At 37.7% G+C, this 21,399-nt stretch overlaps 1 protein-coding gene across 3 annotated transcripts in view; it reads right to left on the bottom strand.

The window, feature by feature from the left end:
• Window positions 1–21,399, bottom strand: part of NKTR (natural killer cell triggering receptor) — a 53,670-nt gene that overhangs the window by 31,984 nt on the left and 287 nt on the right. For all 3 annotated transcript variants that reach the window (XM_025883522.2, XM_025883511.2, XM_073901302.1), the window contains exon 2: window positions 21,278–21,358. In XM_025883522.2, coding sequence (XP_025739307.1) covers window positions 21,278–21,335 — 58 coding nt within the window. In that variant the 5' untranslated portion in view covers window positions 21,336–21,358. The remainder of the gene's footprint in view (window positions 1–21,277; window positions 21,359–21,399) is intronic.

Here is a 21,399-nt window from a genome sequence, read left to right on the forward strand (position 1 = left end):
TGATTAAATATGCCATATTTTATGTGAGAGAAATAAAGAGAATTAACAAATTGAAAGGTCCATTTTTGTAATTCAATTTTTCAAAAAACTTAACAGGAAAAAATTTAACTGAGCAGTACCAACTAACAATAATTCCACTCTATTCGTTAGTGTTAGAATTCACAGGCAGCCTAAGTGGTTTCAGCCCTAAAACTGTAGGATTTTAAGTGTCTTGTAAAGGGGCTTTACATTATTAGATCCCTTTTAGTACAGTTACCTACCGGAACACTATTAATTTGCTTTAAAATATTCTCAATAATAGTTGTCTAATCTATGCTTGAGGCCCTGTAGTGATGAGAGCACATCATATCACAAGACAGTCATCGTGGCCCGTACTGTTAGAAGAAAGTTCTTCTATTCTCTGTATCTAGCTTTCTTTACGCAAGAACTATTTAGAGCCAACCTCCTGAATGTGCCACCCACAACAAAAACTCACATTCTATTCCCTGAGAGAGCATAAAGAGAACAGTTTATGGTTCCTAAAAAATTATACCAAAAACACACAAAACAGACAAAAAATATACAATACACAGGAAATGATAAGGAGCAAGCCTACAAATTTGATTTAACTATGCCACAGAAAAGGGCTTCACGAACTTTTTGTTCTCAGGACTCGTTCCAAATCTTAAAAAATCACTGAGCTTTTACAACGTGGGTTATATCTATTGCTATTTACTGTATTATAAATTAAAACTCAGAAATTTTTAAAACACAAGAATATAGAGCACACATTCTATCAGCTGTCAGAGTGGTGACATCATTACATATCGTGTAATCTCTGGAAAACTCGACTTGTGAATGAGCGCAACAGACAAACTATATTATTACAAAAGCAGTTTTGATTTTGCAGACCTCACAAAAGGTCTCAATAAAGTAAAAGATGATATTCTGATTTACAATGATATTCTGATTTACAATCACTTTCCTGAGTCCCCTTTCTCTTTATTCTACAGAATCTTTTCCATCATGAATGAACACTTTTATTTACTCAAAGGGAATTACAAATAAATCAAAATTAACTGTGGACCAAATACAAGTCATTTTCAGCACAGACACAAACTGATTTGATTTATTCTCTATCACTAAGAACCGAATTTATTCTTGGCCATGTCAGTCAGTTCCTCTGAGGACAAAAAGCTACAAAGCTACTACATAACAGACATCCTTAAGGGATAAAAAGTGGAATAATGGCATCATATGAGTCATTCTGTCTACAGCTTCAATGGAGCCAAATTTTAAAGCAATTTCAAAATGTTCTAGCTGATCTTTATAGCTAAAGGAATGAAGAAAGAGATAGGAAATTAGAATTTTAAAGGTATTTTTTATTTTATTTGAGAAAGAGCGCACATAGGTGCTATTTTATTTTTTTTATTTTTTTTTAAAGATTTTATTTATTTATTCATGAGAGACAGAGAGAGAGAGAGGCAGAGGGAGAAGCAGGCTCCCCACTGAGCAGGGAGCCCGACATGGGACTTGATCCCAGGACCCTGGGATCATGACCTGAGCCGGAGGCAGACGCTTAACCATCTGAGCCACCCAGGCGCCCCATAGGTGCTATTTTATAGAAAACAGGTACTGTTTTGAAAATATTCTGATGTATAGTCTTTAAAGAAAAAAACAAGTACATGTGGTTCAGTAGTTTACTTATTTTCAAGTGACAGGAGGCATTAACTGTGATTACAAAACATTGAAAAGAAAAATGTAAACTACAGTTACTTAAGGAAAAGACAGAATAAATTTGCAGAAGAGAAGATTCTCTGGCTCCCAAACTGATGAAAAAAATGACTATGATAGCAACCCCATTTCCCAACTGTAAATGCCCGAAGTTTACTGTCTCCTGTAATAAGTTAACATGCTCTGTTGATGCCTCTTCAGAAACTGATGCTGCTTTTGAATGAATGAACGAATGAATAAGATCTCAGGAATATTGTTAACACTACTTATACTTGAGTAGGATTTAGTAATCTTTGTTAATCAGTCATTATTGTCAATAATATTATCTTTTATATATACTAAGATTTCTTCCAAGGAACTACCACTGTGCCAATAAATACACTGCTCTATAACTGTAAAACTAAAATCTTAAATTGGTTTATGTTAAGCATTAGTTTGTGTAAGCATCAGTATGGTGTTTTCAGGGCAAAAAAATATATGATTAAGGACAAAAATGACAGAGCGGGAATGGCTTCTGACTTTAATCCCAACATACCAACATGCAGATCCTTAAAAAAGCCAAGACAGGGGAACAATACTGAGATTACTCAGGTAATATCAACACATTTTTAAACACTGGCTACAACCAGGAAAAGCCAAGACACACCTATTGTCATGTTGTAATCCTGATTTGGCCACTAGGTGGCAGGAATAAAATTAGCAAGTACCCAGAATCTGGATAAAATCGAACATCACCTTTCAATAATATTATTGTTTCTTGTTCTTAGAAACAGCTGCACTGCAATTACACATACCGTAGTGAAAGAAGAGACATATATCATGGACATAAAAGATACAGTAGCTGGAAAAGTGAGCACTGGTTGGAAAAAATTTTAGGAAATGTTATACTACACAGGGCAAAGAATAGCACATATACAATTACAAGTAAGGGATGAGGATTAAGAACAAAGCTATGAACAGATCATAGTGGGTAGGCAGAGAGCAAAATCTAAGAGGAAATTAAGGAATGGGAGCACCATTTCAACAAAATCAGGCCATTTACCCATTTAACTGAGATCCTCCCCATGTCAGGTTGTCCAATAGTACATAAGACACAGTGCTTATTTTGGGGAGCTCACAGCTTCGCTGGGAACGACAGATACAAATTCTTAAACAATGTGATGAGTCATCAGTGGTATGAACAAAATACCCTTATATCCACCCCTAGGCTGACTGACGTGGTGTGAGAGCAGAGGGATAGGGCAGGGACCGTATCTGTTGTACTCACCACTCTATCCCCACTGATTTGTACAGCGTCTGGTATGTAGTAAGTACACAATAAATACTTGAACAAAAATAAGAACACTTAAAACCAAATTACTCAGAGACAGGGATTAACAAAACATAGATGAAGGGATACCTAGATATACAGATAAAAAGTATTCACTACAGACCAGGAAAAGTGATTACAAGTGGTGTAAGATCAAGACATAGCTTCATAAAAGCTATTTTCAGAGGTATAAAGGAAAAGAATCCTTCTAGCATCCAGGCAATAAAATCATGTCACCTACAGGGAAAAAGAAATTAGGCTGACTTTTGACACTTTACATTAGAAACTGAAGACAACAGAACACTGTCTACCATCTTAAAGGGACTAATACGCTGTGAACAAAGAATTCTATATATAGCAAAGGAAATACATTAATTAGATTTTATCCTGAAAAATCTATTTGAAGGGCACCTGAGCGGCTCAGCCGGTTAAATGTCTGCCTTCGGCTCAGGTCATGATCCCAGTGTCCTGGGATCGAGCCCTGCTCAGTGAGGACCCTCCTTCTCTCTCTCCCCGCTCATGCTCTCTCTCTCTCTCTCTCGTTCTGCACTCTCTCAAATAAATAAGATCTTTAAAAAAAAATCTTATTTGAAATATAAGCCTGAGATATGACTCAAAGAACTAATGAGAAAGGCTATTGGGAAAAGAATGGCATTGAACACTAAATCCATTACAACACAGAATTAAACCTAAATAACTATAGTAATTATGGTTACAAAATATAATGTTACAGCTATTGGGAAACAAAGTATGTATTGGTAAATTCTTTTTTATTTATTTTAAGATTTATTTATTTATTTATTTGACAGAGAGAGAGAGAGAGAGAGAGAGACCGCTAGAGAGGGAACACAAGCAAGGGGAGCAGGAGAGGGAGAAGCAGGCTCCTGGCTGAGCAGGGAGCTCAATGCGGGGCTCGAATCCACTGGGATCATGACCTGAGCCGAAGGCAGACGCTTAACGACTGAGCCACCCAGGCGCCCCTCTTTTTTGTTATTTTTAAAGAAGCTTCTAAAAATGTTTTTCTTTTGAATAGGCAATGTTTTCATGATCCAAAAATCCAACAGTAGAAAAAAGTAGAGTGAGAAGTCTTATTCCCACTTCTGTCAACAGGTCTGTCAACACTTTCATTAATTTCATGTGTATGCTTCCAGTCTTTTCGTACACACAGGCAAATATTGATATATTCTTATTTTTCTTGTTTTAAAAAGATAGCATAAGTTTGCTAAGAGAGTAGATCTTAAAAGTTATTACAAGAAAAAAATGAAGATATCACATAAGGAAAAAAAATTTAACTGTATGGTAAACAAGACTTCCTGTGGTGATCATTTTGCAATATAAACACATATACTGAATCATTACGCTGCATACCTGATATATAAGATGTTGTATGTCAATTACATCTCAATTTTAAGATAAATAAAAATAAGCGGTTTCTTGGTTAAAAAAAACCACACTGTACTATACTCTGCTTTACACACTTAATGAATATATCATGAAGATACATATCACAGTACATTAAAACCAACAAGAGGGGGTGGAGTTGGTTAGAAAAAGTCCATTTCCTGATTATTTCACAGTGGGAGTCAACAGGTAAGGGAAATATGGTTTAGGAATACTTAAACATGTAATTCACCTGCAGAACTAAAAATACATTAAACATCTTTCAAATTATTGTGGCGGAGCAACCCACAGTAAAAAGATAAAAAACAAAGAAAAGCAAATAGCAAGAAAACACAAATAAGATTTAAGATAAGACCAAACAGCTCTATAATTTTTTGGCACATAGAGCTTTTTTCATGACAGGTCAATCAACACCCAGCTAAGGTATCCTGCAGATAGTACCAGCAAAAACTCAAAAGAGAATATACTGGCTCTATAGTTAGTTGACAAGGATATGGGCAGAAATCAGAGAATCAAAGAACTATAGGAACCAGGATGTCAGAGTGAGGGCAGATCTTAGAGCTACCAGTCTCAAAAGGCAAAAGGTTCTGAATACCACTTCTTTGTCCCAATCAATGCATACAGCTCTAAACATTTTCATTAATGATTAGATATATTAATCACTCAAATGAAGATAAAAAAAAGCAGTAAGCAAACCTAAGAAAAATATTTAAAAAGAGCTTTTAATGAAAGTACAAGCAGAAATTAATAAATTAGAAAACAAAATATTAATTAATTCTAATTAATAAATTAGAAAACAAAAATATTAGACTTGATAAATAAATTCTGAAGCTGGCTCTTTTGGAGGAAAAATAAAAAGGAATACCAAAATATAGGAAAGGGCGCTTGGGTGGCTCAGATGGTTAAGCGTCTGCTTCGGCTCAGGTCATGATCCCAGGGTCCTGGAATCGAGTCCGGGAGCCCGCTTCTCCCTCTGCCTCTGCCTCTCTCTCTCTCTGACTCTGATGAATAAATAAATTTAAAAAACATTTAAAAAAATATATAGGAAAAAGAATTATAAGAAAGTATGGATTACAACTCCATGCTGACAGAGACTAAAAAACAGAGCCAAGAAAGAAACTAAAATGCTGTTAAGTATCCATCCAAAACAGCGGTGTTAACTCTTCATACTGAAGTACGTCATCTCAACTGTTTCACAGTACAGCAAAAGATGAAAAGCTTTAACAAATTTTATGAAGCAAATTAAATTGATACCAAAGCCTAAGAAAGATGATATAAAACTTTAAAACCCTATATACTGGGGCGCCTAGGTGGCTCAGTCGGTTCAGCATCTGCCGTCGGCTCAAGTTACGATCCCAGGGTCCTGGGATGGAGCCCTACGTTGGGCTCCCTGCTCAGCAGGGAGTCTGTTTCTCCCTCTCCCCCTCTGCCCACTTCTGCTCTCTCTCTCTCAAGTAAATAAATAAAATCTTAAAAAAAAACACAACCCTATATATCAATCTCATTTTTTAAAAGATACTATTAAATATTAGGAAATCTGGGGCGCCTGGGTGGCTCAGTTGGTTAAGCATCCGACTCTTGGGCTCCTTCCCCTGTAAGCAGGTGTGTGCGTGCGCGCTGTCTTAAAACGAATAAAATCTTAAAAAAATAAGTATTAGGAAATCTACTAATTTATTGGAGAAGGAAGAACTCAATAAATATCCTAAGACAAAAAGCAAAAGACCATTTGATGAAATTAACATTCATCCCTTAACATAAACACAAAAATTCTCAGACATCCTTCAAATCAATAGCCAGCATTATGTTTAATGGTGGAACATTAGTACAGCACTAATGTCATTAAAGTAAGGAACAAGTTAAAAGTGCTTGTTAGCATCACTACTGTCTGATGCTGTTCTAGAAATTCTAGGCAATGCAGTAGACGAGAAAACCATTTGAGAAGTATATATATCAAAGAGTAAGTTTATCATTATCTGAAAGACATAACTGTAAATCTAAATAACCTGAAAAACAAACAAATATTAATGGAGACATTAAAATTGTTAATATTTACCTTATGATCAACAAGAACTAGTAAAAAAAAAGTTAACAGTTAAAATCACATTCACAACGCCAATAAAAAAAATTCTAACTACTTAGCCATAACAGTGCAGGGCTTATAAAAATTACAAACCTTTGACAGGCATAAAGGCAACCTGAATAAAAAGAGAGGCATACCTTGTTCTTAGACAGGAAAACTCAAAATTGTAAATGTGTCCAACTTTCCCTAAAGTGACCTATAGTCATTTAATTGCAACCCCCCAAAAGTAGTAAGATTTCTAGAGGAATTTAACAAAATAATCCTGAAGGTTCTGAATGAACATGCAATGCCCCTCGCCCCCAGTACAAACTGAAAATTAAAGACGCTGTTACACTTCACCCCAATTACTTCAGTAAATACTCCTAAAGAACAAAGATAATCCCCTACCTAGCCCCAATACAATTATCACACCCTGTTAATAGTGATTAACACCACAGTCTAATACACAGTCCATATTCAAATTTACCCAATTGGCTCCACCTGCCCTTTATACCTTTTTTATTCTTTTAGAGACGAGAGAGAGCACACATGGGGATATGGCCAAAGGGAGAGGAACAGAGAGAATCCCAAGCAGACTCCCTGCTAAGCTCGGAGCCTAACATGGGGCGCAATCTCACCACCCTGAGGTCATGACCTCAGCTGAAACCAAGAGTCAGAGGCTTAACTGACTTTGCCACCAGGGCTCCCCTATACCTCTTTTTTTAAAATCCAAGAATCTAACCACAGATTATGTACTCATTTGGTTGTCATGCCTTGTTCTCTTTTAATCTAAAACAGTCCCCATCTCCAACCCCCCCCCTTTTTTTGCATCCGATCAGGAAGCACAGGTCAGTTTGATACATTACTGGTAATGCTGAAATATCAGCCAGATCTCTGTTACAAAAGTACTTCCCCCCACTTTTACATTAAGCATATCATGTTCTATAACAACTTTTAACCTAATGGTTTGGCCACTGATGATCCTTTCCTGAACCAATCATACTGAGGGTTGCAAAATGTTTCTTCCAATTCCATCATTTCATCTGTATTTATCCAATTTGAATTATTCTGCTAAGAGCTTCACCCACCCATCCACCCTATGACAGAGTTATTAACAAGACAAAGCCTGGGTCCCTGACATCATCAGCCTGGATCTGCTGGGAGCCATGTAAGAGGAAATTTCTGTCTTAAATTTAAGTCCCCATTATTTAGCCTTTATGTTTAGCAACCATCGCCTTCATATATTCTAACAATACAGATATTTTCATATGATGGTAAACTATATAACCACTAGAAGTGATTACATAAAGCTCAATTTATTAAAACGGAAAAAAGTTGAGAACATGCTGTTTAACAGAAAAAGGCAGGACCAGAATAGTATGTAGCGTATACTATTTTTTTAAAAATTGTGTAGAACCAGTATACAGAATTAAGATAAAATGTTCAGAAAAGGTTAGTTGTGATTATCTCTGCATGGTAGGATTTTAAGGCAGGTTTAACTTTTTAAATATTACTAGAATTTTTATAATGAGCATGTACTATTTTTACTGACAGAAAAAACAATGAAGCCCTTTTCAGCTTACAATGTGCCAAAAAGATGCAGCAAGAGTTCAGGTCACATAGTTTAGAACTTGCAAATTAGCTTTACTGATTGTAATACTCCTTTCTTTCCCTAATGTGTCATTCATAAACATTGGCAATCTCCATCTTAAATCTTACATGTTTAAAAAACCATTTTTAAATTGGTGGTTTGGACTATGGAAGGAAAACATTTTCTAACAGAAACAATGTTATAAATGGTGATTAAGTCCTGAGGATAGCCAAGAAAGTCTACCTGATCCATAATTCTGATGTAATTAAGCAAATAACTAATAGTATTAGCTAAAATTCTAGGAAGGTAGGAAGAAGCAAAAGTTTTTAATCCCTTCCTGTATACAATGATAATGGAAGATACATTTCAGAAATACTTTTTTGTTTAAAAATTCCCTACCACCATATCCAACCTCTTTCCTATCTTAGGTGCTCCACTCCCCAGCCAACAAATATCCTAATGCTACCTTACTCAGCACTCACCTCAAATCTGACCTGCTCTTCAAGGAACTTCACAATACTAGCCCTAGGTTTTGCACAACAGCCGTGGTATAATGGATAAGAAAGGAAACCTAGGCTAGAGCCCTGGCTTTTACAATTACTAGCTATATGATCTTGGATCAATCAGTCCCCCTGAGAGTCTCATCTGTAAAACAGATATAAATCCTACATCGTAATATTGTGTGGACTAAGACACCCTAAAAATATATGGTACTGGGGCACCTGGGTGGCCCAGTCGGTTGTGTCTGACTCTCAATCTCAGCTCTGGTCTTGATCTCAGGGTTGTGAGTTCAAGCCCCAAGTTGGGCTCCACACTGGGCATGGAGCCAACTTTTATTTTATTTATTTATTTTTTTTAAAGATTTTATTTATTTATTTGAGAGAGAGAATGTGAGATAGAGAGCACGAGAGGGAAGAGGGTCAGAGGGAGAAGCAGACTCCCCACTGAGCAGGGAGCCCGATGTGGGACTTGATCCCGGGACTCCAGGATCATGAGCTGAGCCGAAGGCAGTCGCTTAACCAACTGAGCCACCCAGGCGCCCCTGGAGCCAACTTTAAAACACACACACACACACACACACACACACACACACACACACACACACTCACATACATATACTAATATTATCATAGCCAAGATTATTACCAGGTTTCAAACACAGTTGGCTATTAGTAATGTGACTTATCAGAGGCCACCTATATAGAAATGAGCAGAGCCAGAACCAGAGCCTGGTCTTCTGAGTCCTCATCCAGTGCTCTTTCCAATATACTCAGCTGTCTTCCCAGGTTCTAACATCACTGACTTTCCCTTGCCCCAAACACAACTCCCAGAGTGGCTCTCTCATTGAGCAATTAAAGAAAGCAGTCTTGCTGCATAAGTTCAGGTCATGTATAAAAACAAACCTTCCCAGAAATAATAGCATTCTTTAAAAAGGAGACACTTATTTGCCCAAACTGATCTTATGTACTTCAGCATAAAAGAACTGCAGTTTGCATGTAACAGTTAAGTGGAAACTTTCAGGCTCTCTGGGAAAGATGATTGTCTTGGGGCAGAAGCTAGATACCCTCGGTTTATTCCTGCTTTTCACAGTCTCCTTCTTCTACTCCCAGAATCCGACTTCTAAAAAAAACACCAAGTTTTTCAGGTGGTGACAACAGCTAGGTAAGAGCAGGGGGACAAAGAGCAGCAGCTGTACTAGTTCGCACTGTTTGCGTTGTCTGTTTGGGTCACTTCCAAACTACTAGTGTCACTGTAGTTTTGTGATGAAAATGTCAGGGTCTTCATATTAACTACATTACCTATGAGGATCCCTTCTTGGAGCTTAATTTAGGGACACAACTCTTCCCTTTTCCCCATCATATTGGGTACCCAACCTGAATACAGAGATCTACCCTTTTTAGCCCCTCTACTCACCCAAATTACCTAATTAAGAATAAGGCTTCACTGATTTGTGCAAATCTGTAAGGACTGCAAACAGGAATTTGGAATTTCACCAAATAGCAATCTACTTAAGACACAGTCTCTTGGAACACAATGAAACTAAAATAGGGGATTACCTGTAGCAAGGCTTACAGTCAGGTATTCACAGCTAGCGGTTTTGAATGCAATTTTTGAGATAATTTTTTAAGCATTACCTCAGTTCTAGATAACTTTGTCAGTCACCCAAATCTTGCCCTTTTTCGCCTGAGCTTTTTTCTGCCTATTTAAAGAAATCTTTCTAGTTTCCATCTGCTTTTATTCCCAGTAAGGTGTTTACTGAACACCTGACCAGTTGTGTTAAGTGCTATATGTTCTACCAAGGGTTCAGGCTGAAAGATATATTCTGGGAACCTTTAAGACTACGTACGTGATGTGCAAAACAGAATTGTAAGGAATGGTACTGGACGGCTAGTTCATACCACTAATGTGAGAATACGCTTGGCAACAACACTGACAGATAAATACCAACAAAGGTAGAAAAATAACAGGAAAGAAGAGGGATTCAATGGGGGGGCGGGTAGGGGTAGGAGGTACGGGTTAGACCAGGAACAGCCATCTTATGTTAAAGGTAGAAAAGGGAAAAAAAATGTGTGTACATTTCACTTGGGGTTTTGAGGAAGAGAAAGGGGAGGGAAAGGAAGATGCTATGAAGTCAACTTTCTCCTCTCAAAGTCCCCATAAAAATCTGTGTCTGCCTTCAAAACCATCCAACGAGGTCTGGTGTTATAACTGGATTCTTCAGGCCCAATTTCTAAATGAATGAATGAATGAGTGAATGAATGAATGAATAAATAAATGAAAAAAAGGGAAAGAAACCACACCAAACCCTCTTGCTTACAGAAACCTGAAAACAAGCCTTTTTCCTAAAATGTAAACAAAAAAGGCCTTATCTACAAAGGTGTGTCTAAATAATACCTTACTATGAAAGCCCTATACTTGACTCAGTGCACATGCTCATGTTCATTCACATACAATAACTAAAGCGACTTAAAAAAAAAATATGTCAGATACCATGCTAGGTTCTTTACAAGTAACAGTCTGCTCTGCAAATAACGTATCATTTAAAGAAACATTGCATTATCAAAAATCACATATAAAAAACTGTTTCCATGGGAAAACGGGAGTTGAGGGACAAGGGAATTTACGGTTTCAGTAAGAATGATTTTTTCATTAGAAGTATCACTATTATTAAGGCATGTTTTTAGCTATAAGAGTATACTGTAAAACTTCAACATCACTGTGGAAATCCTACAACTGATCATACCTCACTCTGTCCCCCTTCCCCAGCACTGTCACTAGCATAGTCCTTCTTACTGTTTTTCAGATTAGTCAGGACAGACAAGAATAACTTAGAAGAGCAGTGCTGCTTAATTGCCCTTGCTTCCTACACACTAGCTCCCTCCCTTGTATCTGATTATTATAACACAAATGGCAGTCTGCCTAATTAAAACCATGCTCCTTAATTAATCCATGCCATCACAATAAATTCATGTTTCAAAAACACAATCTGTAAGATAGCTGGTTGTATTATTTTATTATTCTTCCCAACAACCTTACTACACCGGCACTACTACACTGGAGTCCTTCCTATTTAATTTCTGAGTATATAAAAAGGGAGGAAATCATCTAAATAGTGCAGACCACTGCATCCAGTCCCTCTATTCACAAGCTCAGGACCAGGGTGAGATTGAGATGGCAAATACATTTCTCCTGTTTCCTCAGTACATATCAGATCCCCACATGCCTCACTCTCAAAGTAGAAACTATCTTAAGTATGATGAGTCTTATGTTTAAAGGGAAATTTTGAATATAAGCAAATTTTGCCATGCTATCTTAAGGCCACATTAAGACAAAACTGACAGTATTTCCATTCTACAAAGAGGTCAGGTGGCTTGCCCAAAGCCACAAGCAGTACTCCATTTTCAATTCAGTTTCTTGGATCAATGAAGTAAAAACACCAATTTCAACTACATACCCATTTTTATCTATTTTGATGAATTGCTAGGGTTTTATGATATTGCTCTGAGGCCCACATAAAAAAAATTTCCAAAGTCAAGCATTCCTCTAAAGAAATACCCTGGTTATCACTTTTGAGAACAAACTTCGGGGCACCTGGGTGGCTCAGTTCATAATCTCAGGGTCCTGGGATCAAGCCCCGCATCAGGCTCCCTGCTCCTTGGGAAGTCTGCTTCTCCCCCTCCTTCTGCTCCCTCTGCTTGTGCTCTCGCTCTGTCAAATAAATAAAAATCTTAAAAAAAAGAAGGAAAAAAAAGGAGGAAGGGCACTGTATTCCTCTAAAATGTCAATGTCATAAAAAGCAAAAAAAAAGGTATAAAAATGGAGGATAGAGTGACATGGCAGCTAAATGTAATTATCTGATGCTAGACTAGATTTTGTATTGGAAGAGAAAGAATGCTAGGCCCAATCACAAAAATGGAAGGAATACAGAGATGGTAGATTAAAGTATCACATCAATGCAAATTTATAAAGTTGATAACTACATTGTGGTTATGTAAGAAGTATCTCCATTCTTAACAAATACATTAAGAAAAACACACTGAAGTATTTAAGAGTAAAGAGCCATGGTGTAGGTAATTTACCCTCAGACTGTTCAGAAAAAATTGCACATGCAGAAAGAAAAAGCGAGAACAAATGGTATAAAATGTAAACGGGTGATTTATAAAGGACAGATGGGTGATTTTTACTAATTTTATTTTTCAACTTCTTTTAAATGTGAAATAACAGCCACATGAAAAATTCAAAACACCTGTAGATAAAGCCCAATGCCTGCATTCTGTGAAAGCATACGTCTAGAACAGCAGTTCTCAAACTTTTTGGTCTTAGAACCCCTCTATATTCTTTTTTTTTTTAAGATTTTATTTATTTATTTATTTGAGAGAGAGAGAGAGAGAGAGCAAGTGAGAGAGCACAAGCACCGGGAGCAGAGGGAGCAGAGGGAGAGGGAGAAGCAGACTTCCCAATGAGCAGAGAGCCTGATCTGGGGCTCGATCCCAGGACCCTGAGATCTTGACCTGAGCCGAAGGCAGTCCTTTAACTGACCGAGCCACCCAGGTGCCCCACCCTCTATATTCTTAACAATTACTGAGGACCTTAAAGACTTTTTATATAGATTGTATCTATTGATATTTACTATATTAGAAATTAAAAATGGAGAAACTTTAAGAAATATTAATCAATTTTCAATAAAATAAACTCATTATATGTTAACACAAATATTTTTAATAATTTATATTTTCAAAATTGAACAAAAAGTTTTAATGTGTCATCATTTTACATTTTTGCAAATCTCACTAATGTCTCATGTAGCAGAAGACAATTCTCCTGACTGCTCTTGCATTACATCTATTGTGTCATCACACGTCCTATAACCTGTGGGGAACCACTGCGGACTGACAGAATGTGAGTGAACAAATGGGTGTTTGACACCCTGGGGGCTCATGAAAGCCAGCCATCTTGCAATTTGAAAACAAAAGGTCTACAACATTTTACTACTATAATGTAGTATATCACAACTATAATTTACTTTGAAATACCTTACATAAACACTGATATAAAGGAATCATGAGTTTTTAAATTAAACCTTAACCAGAAAGAAAAACCCTCCAAAAGTGAGAATCAAAGGCCACACCTCAGAGATGGCTACTAAAAATACTTCTGCTATCTTTATCGCTCATCACCCAGGGGCTTTATAATTAGCAACATAAATGTTAGAAATGGGTTTTTACTGGTAAATTAGTGATGTTCAGAATTAGTGATATACAGATAGAATAAAAATATTTGGAGATACTCCATACCCTTGTATTAACAGGACAAATGAATCTGGAGGGTCACCCATCAAGAGTAGAACCTGAGGCTGGGTCCACCAAAAAAGGCCCCAGTCTAGCCACATGTTTAGAGTATTCTGGTGCTTGACAAACATTTGCATGACAATTTTCAAGAGCAGGAATCTTTCACATAAAAAGTGCTTGGAGCACTGAAAAAAAAAACAGAACCGGGACTTCATCAAGCTTACAGAACTGGTTCTTATGTGTGGGCATACTTGCTTACTAATGTCTATATATGGCAAAATGTGACTTTTGGTGTACCCTGGTAGCAAGGTTCTGATAAAGGCAATCTATGGCCCTCACCTAACTTATTGGTGACTCCCCTCTATGTACTTAAAAAACCTCTAATGGACATTCTTGACTAACCCGGCTTAAATCAGTTTACTGGCCGATTATCTAAAACCTGGTTCCTTGGGCTCCAATTTCTTAGTACAAGGATCTGAATAAGGCAAGGAAAAAGCAAGCTTCTGAGGCACCAAAAGAGGGAAAAACAAGATTACTATTTCATGCCCACCCTGGGAGGTTCTAACAACACTAGAGAACATTTAACCAGAGAAGGGTGAGTCTTAGAAAAATGAAGTTGTCAATGAGGATTTCATATATATATGTACTTCCAAACTGGGTATCACATTTCATACAAAAAGCTAATGCCTTCAGAAAACACGAACTTATTTGTAAAGACAATGAAAAATGACTGGCTAATTTCTGCCAGCTAACATCTTTAGAAATTTATAAGGAATTCTAGGTTCAATCAAAATGGAGTAAATATACTTCACCCTATCTTTTTCACTGAACGCAACTAAGAAACCTTGGACAGAAAGCATGGAACAATTATCTAAGGACTGAAAAATAAATGGAAGCAGGCAGACTGGGGAAGTAACACACAAAAAGCCCACTGAATTCGTAATGAATTTTGTTTTCCCACCTTATCTCATGGCTCAGAATCAAAAGCAATCTGAAACCCAGAATTGCACTCTGGGTACAGAAAGAGCTCTGAGGAAAGCGCTGTATTTCTAGGGACCCCTACAGATGACAGTGAATGAGGGAAATCTCATTTTCTTTCTGTTCTTTCCATTCTCTCCCATTCTAGCTCCTAGGCAATTCCACAGGGATGGTGGCAAGAACAGTGGTGACCAGGCAAGCACATAAAACTTCAAGGCAGGCAAAGAATCTTTCTGACTAGAGCAACTGTGCTCCCAAGAGCATAGGAAGAATCCCTGCTGCTCTTTTACTCTCAATTCTCTTGCCACTTAGCTTCAGAGACTGACACAGTTATAAGAAGGACATGGCAGAGTAAGGACACTAAAACCCTGGCTTTCTGGCAAGATGAACAAAAAAGGGAGTTCCTAAGGGCCGGAATATATTGGGGAAATCTCAAAGAAAAGGGAGCTCCCACAAAAAAACAATCACATGGAGTATGAACTCCAGGGCTTATCCATGCATTATGCATGTGTGGATCTGACTCTATAAACAGCAGAAGGTGGCTGCCGGCTGAACCTAACCAGGCTGTCTGCCTGCTACAACATCATTGTCACCATCATCAACAACAGTGAACATTCTCCACAGAATTTTAAACTAGACCCAGGGTCATGTAACATAATATACAAAATGTCCAGGATACAATTCAACATTTATCAACTTTTAAAGAACCACAAGAATCTCATATTCCTTAAGGGAAAAGACAAAAACAGCAACTCTATGATAATACAGATGCTGGAAATGTGTTAAGACAAAGACTTTCAAGGTTTTATTTATTTATTTGAGAGAGAGCATGAGAGAGAGAACAACAGCGTGGTGAGGGACAGAGGGAAAAGCAGACTCCCCACTGAGCAGGGAGCCCAATGGAGGGCTCGATCCCGGGACTCCGGGATCATGACCTGGGTTTAAGGCAGATGCTTAACTGACTGAGCCACCCAGGTGCTTTAAAGACTTTAAAGCAGCTATTACAACCATACTACATTAAGTACAAATACTCTTAAAATGAATGGAAAAACAAAATCTCAAGCAAAACCACAAGGAAATTTTTTTTTAAATTTTATTTATTTGACAGAGATAGAGAGAGAGAGAGAGAGAGTGCGTGTGCAAGCAGGGGGAGCAGGAGGCAGAGGGAGAGGGATGTGGGACCTGTGCAGGGCTCAATCCCAGGACCCTGGGATCATGACCCAAGCCGAAGGCAGATGCTTAACCAACTGAGCCACCCAGGCACCCCCCACAAAGAAATTTTATTATTTTTCAAAGATTTTATTTATTTGACAGAGAGAGTGACAGCAAGAGAGGGAACACAAGCAGGGGGAGTGGGAGAGGGAGAAGCAGGCTTCCCGCTGAGCAGGGAGCCTGATGCGGGACTCAATCCCAGGATCCTGGGATCATGACCTGAGCCAAAGGCAGACGATTAACGACTGAGCCCCCAGGCGCCCCCACAAAGAAATTTTAAAACAAAAAATGGTCAAAATCAAAAATTCACTAGGTGGGCTCAACAATACAATGAAGATGACAGAGGAAAAAGTTAGTGAACTTGAAGACCAATTAATAGAAATTATCCAATCTGAAAAATAGGGAAAAAAGACTGAAAAAAAAATTGAACAAAGCCTTAGACTTGTGAGGTAACATCAAAAGATCTGATATTTGCGTCATCAAAGTCCTGTATGGTGAGGAAAAAGCGTGCTGTACAGAAAACATATTTGGAGAAACAGTAGCTGAAAATGTCTTAAATCTGGCAAAAGACAAAGATTCAAGAAGACCAGTAAACCCCAAAGAGAATAAACCAAAGAAATTCACACCCAGACACATCCCAATAAAACTGCTGAAATCTAAAGACAAAGTAAAAATCTCAAAAGCAGTCAGATGAGAACAACACATTACATATGGGGCAACAAGAATTTGACTACAGATTTCTTATCAGAAATCAAATTGACCAGAAGGCAGTGGAACATTTTTCAAGTGCTAAAAGAAAGTAATTGTCAACCCAGAATTCTATAACTAGTAAAAATATCTTTCAAGAATAAACACAAAGTTGGGGTGCCTGGGTGGCTCAGTCAGTTAAGCATCTGACTCTTGATCTCAGCTCAGGTCTTGATCTCAGGGTGGTGAGTTCAAGACCCTCACTGGGCTCCATGCTGGGCGTGGAGCCTACTTTAAAAAAAAAAAAAAAACAGAAGCAGAAGAAAGTCAAAGTAAAATTCTCAGGTAAAAAAAACCAAAAACCAAAAACCCAATGAAGAGAATTTGTTTCCAGAAGATCTGCTTTAAAAGAAATGCTTTAAGCAAATTCTTCAGGTGGAAGGGAAATGATACCAGAGGGAACCTGAGACTTCAGGAATGAATAAACAGCAACAGAAATGTAAACATATGAGTAAATAACAAGAGTATTTTCTTCTCCTCTTAAGCTAGTATGTGTGATGTTTGAAAGCAAAGGCTTTCGATGTTTGTAGATGTAATATATATGACCAATACAACATAAGGTTGTAAAGGGATATTATACAGTGGGATGGTTTCACCATTTCACGTGAAGTGGTAAAATATTAATTCTAAGTACACCGTGAAAAGCCAAGTATATATGCTGTAATCTCGAGAGTAACCACTAAAAAAACTATAGAGATCATCAAAAAAATCAATAGAAAAATTTAAAATACTAAAAAATATTCAAATAATCCAAAATGCAAGAAAACAGAGAAAGCAAAAACAAATATTAGACAAATCCAAACAAACAATAATTGCATTAAGTGTAAATAGCCTAAGTATACTGAGTAAAAGACAGATAACGAGAATGGGTAAAAAAACAAGATCCATCTATTTACCGTCTATAAGAAATCCACTTTATTTATTTAAGGTTTTTCTGGGCGGGGGGGGGGGGAGGGAAGGGGGGGGGCGGAAGGAGAGGGGGAGAGAGAATCCCAAGCAGGCTCCACACCAATGCAGAGCCCCACATGGAGCTTGATTTCACAATCCTGAGGTCATGACCAGAGCTGAAATCAAGTGGACACTCAACCGACTGAGCCACCCAGGCACCCCAGATTTTATTTTCAAGTAATCTCTATGCCCAATGTGGGGCTTGAACTCACAATCCCAAGATCAAGAGCCTCATGCTACACTGACTGAGCCAGCCGGACGCCCCAAGAAACCCACTTCAAATATAAGTTAAAAGTAAAAGGATAGAAAATGACATGCCACATAAACACTAACAAAAAAAATGAAGTAGCAGTATTCATATCAGACAAAGTAGGCTTCAAAGCAAGGAAAATTACCAGAAATAACAAGGGTCATTACATAATGATAAAAGGGTCAATTCATTAGGAAGACATAACAATCTTAAATGTGTATGCATCCACCTAACAAAAGAGCCTCAAAGTAAATGAAGCAAAAACTAATAGAACTGAAAGAAGAAACAAATCCACAATTATCAAAAGAGACTTCTATACTCCTCTATTGGTAAACAAGAGAACAAGGAGACAAAAAATCAGCCAGGATATAGAAGAACTGAACAACACTATTAGCCAAATGACTCAAATTGACATTTATAGAACACTCCACACAAAAACAGCAGAATATACATTCTTTTAAAGTGCACATGGGAAATTCACTAAAACAGAACATATCAAACCCTAATTTATTCCTAATAAATTTAGAAGAACTGAGATGATACAAGGTATGTTCTCTGACCATAAATGGAATTTAAAGCAGAAAACATTAACAGAAAAACAACTGAAAAATATCCAAGTACTTAGAAATTAAAACACTTCTCAGTAATTCATGAGCCAATGACTAAGCCTCAAGGGAAATTAGAAAATATTTTGAACTGAAAGAAAATAAGCAATATGTCAAAATTGATGGGGTCCTGCGTATAGAAGGAAATTTATAGCATTAAATCCTTGTGTTGGAAAAGAAGGGTCTCAAGTCAACAATCCAAATTTCCACTTAAAGAAACTAGAAAATGAGCAAAGTAAGTCAAAGCAAACAGAAAAGATACGTCACTAAAACTGGAAGAAAATAGGGAAAAAAATCAAAACCAAAATTCAGTTTTTTGAAATGATAATAAATATGATAGTGATAAACCTCTAACCAAACAGACCAAGGAAAAAAGACAAAGGGCACAGATTATCAACATCAGGAATGAAAGAGGAGCTATCACTACAAATCCCACAGATAAACTCACTCAAGAAGAAATAACATGAACAGTTCTGCAACTGTTAAAGAAATGAAAATCTTAGTTAAAAACCTTCTGAAAAAAAATTCCTAAGGTACAGTCCTGGAATTATTTCAAATAGGAACCATTTTATTGGATTCACAGAGGAAAAACTCTCTATATAGAGACTCTTCCTCTTCTAATACACTTACATTTTGTAATTCAAAAGCCTAGGTAACTTAGTATAAAACAAAGAAATTTCCATTGATAGTAATAGAAATGAATACATACTGTGTTGTACTCAATTCAATTTTTGTCAGTATTTCTTGATCTCTCATTAATGTGGTCATTATGGCCACTCCTAAAGGATCTTTTGATACTACTTTGTATTTACATTTATTATTAACAATACAAGTCAAGACTATCACTTGGCTAAGTACTCAATGACATACTTACTAATGGTTAAATCCTACGAAGCGGGGTACCTCACTTCAAAGAGTTGAAGTGATCCTTAAAAGCTGTGTAAAAATTAAGTACCTACTATTTAGATAATATAATGAAAAGTTCTAGAAATATTATATATGAGATTGAACCATATGAAATTGCCAATTATCAGCTGGTTTAACCCAGAACAGTATAAGCATTCCTTGTATGAGTCAGTGTTTTAAAAAGTGCTAGTCACTTCTATTGGAATGGCATTATAATGAATTACCTTGAATGTTGGGGACTGAAGTTCGTTCAACATTTAACAAACATATTCTGGAGATTTTTCATAACAAAGGTTATTTGCAAATCTTGGATATGAACATGTACTAGGAAAGGAGTACTTTACATGGCTATAGAACCTTTGTTTTCCTTTTCATGAGTCTGCTATTTTTTTTTTTGACAGTGGGAAATAGCTTAATTTTTTATTATGTTCAATTTGCGTTTTTAATTCTTAAAAAAACATAAGGCCTGTTATCTGAAGCATGGATTCACTATAGAGTAAGGATTAAGATCCATCAAGTTTCAAAATATTAGAAAACAGAGAATGCAACAATATTTCTAAGATCACAACATTCCTTTGCTCAAAACCCTTCAATATCTCATCTCACGGTGTCAAAAGTCCTTACTATGGTCTATAGCATTTCCTGCTAGTCTCATCCCTCCTCTGCTCCACCCTGGGCTTCTGGCAGTTCTTCAAACACCAGAGTACACTCCCTCTTCAGCGCCTTTATACTAACTTCCTTGGCCAGGAATGCTCCTCAAAAGATACCCACGATGGCTTACCTCCTCATCTCCTTCAGATGTCTGCCTTAACTGTCATCTCAAAACAGCCTTTTCTGATCCACATATTAAAACAGTACCCCCTACTACAAGCCACTGTATTTTTTCCCTTGTTTATGGTCTGCCTTCCCCTAATAGAATACCAACTACAAGGAAGAGAGTCCTTTGTTTTATTCATTGCTATATCCCCAGAGTCTTGAACAGTAGCAGGCTCTCAATAAGAATCTGCTGAACAAGATGCTGCACAAAGACTGCATATATGTTTCCAACTAAAACTTCTGACACAGATACAAAAAAAAAAAAAAAGGCTAAGAAAACAGTTCGGAACCCGGCCGGCTCTGCTACTTAGAATGAAACAACTACCCTTTGGAAGGAAGTATTTTCAGTAATATATACTAACGAATGGCTGGATTCCCTAAAGACGAAGCATTAACACCAAATGCACGCGTCCTGCAAGTCTCTGTTGGTACAGAATACTTTTCTTTATCACACAAGATTTTCACTAAGTCATTTTCCCATGAACCAAGAAATTCTGGGTAAAGATACTTAGGGAAAAATAGAAGTGGGAGTTAACCTACTGATATACAAGAATTAGGAAATACAGAACATACGAATCCAAACCTCACAGCAGAGAAAAATACCAGAAAAAGGAATTGGAGAGTTTGCCCCCTTAGAGACACTAAGAGAGAAAAAGTCCGAGACAGATTGCACCCCTTTCCTCGGCGCCAGGGATGGTACGAACACTCAGTCCGGGGGTGCAAGGCGTGAGTGTCCCCGCAAGGGGCTTCGGAGGGCGAGGCCCGGACTCTGAGTGGGATGGGAGTGGTGGATCCCGTTCACTCTCTCCCAGCGATTTTCGCTCAGGAGCAAAGCTAGCGCTGACTGAGCCTGCCCGCTCCCAAAAAGGCTTGGGGGAGGGTTGATGAGGGTAGACCCCTCCCCTTCCCCAAGGATTGTCCAGGCCCCCGCAGGAACCCAGTCTCCCGCTCACCCGGCTCCCGGTTGATCTCGATGTCGAAGTGGCACTGCGGCCGGTCCTGTGCCCCCATCGCGACCGAGGCGGCGACAAGAGCTAGGAGAAAGGGGGAGGAAAGCGGTCAGGGCGGGAGCTAG

Source organism: Callorhinus ursinus, unplaced genomic scaffold, assembly GCF_003265705.2.
Source record: "Callorhinus ursinus isolate GAN/ISIS: 27379988/994484 unplaced genomic scaffold, GSC_fseal_2.0 scaffold1, whole genome shotgun sequence".
Classification (NCBI taxonomy): Eukaryota; Metazoa; Chordata; class Mammalia; order Carnivora; family Otariidae; genus Callorhinus; species Callorhinus ursinus.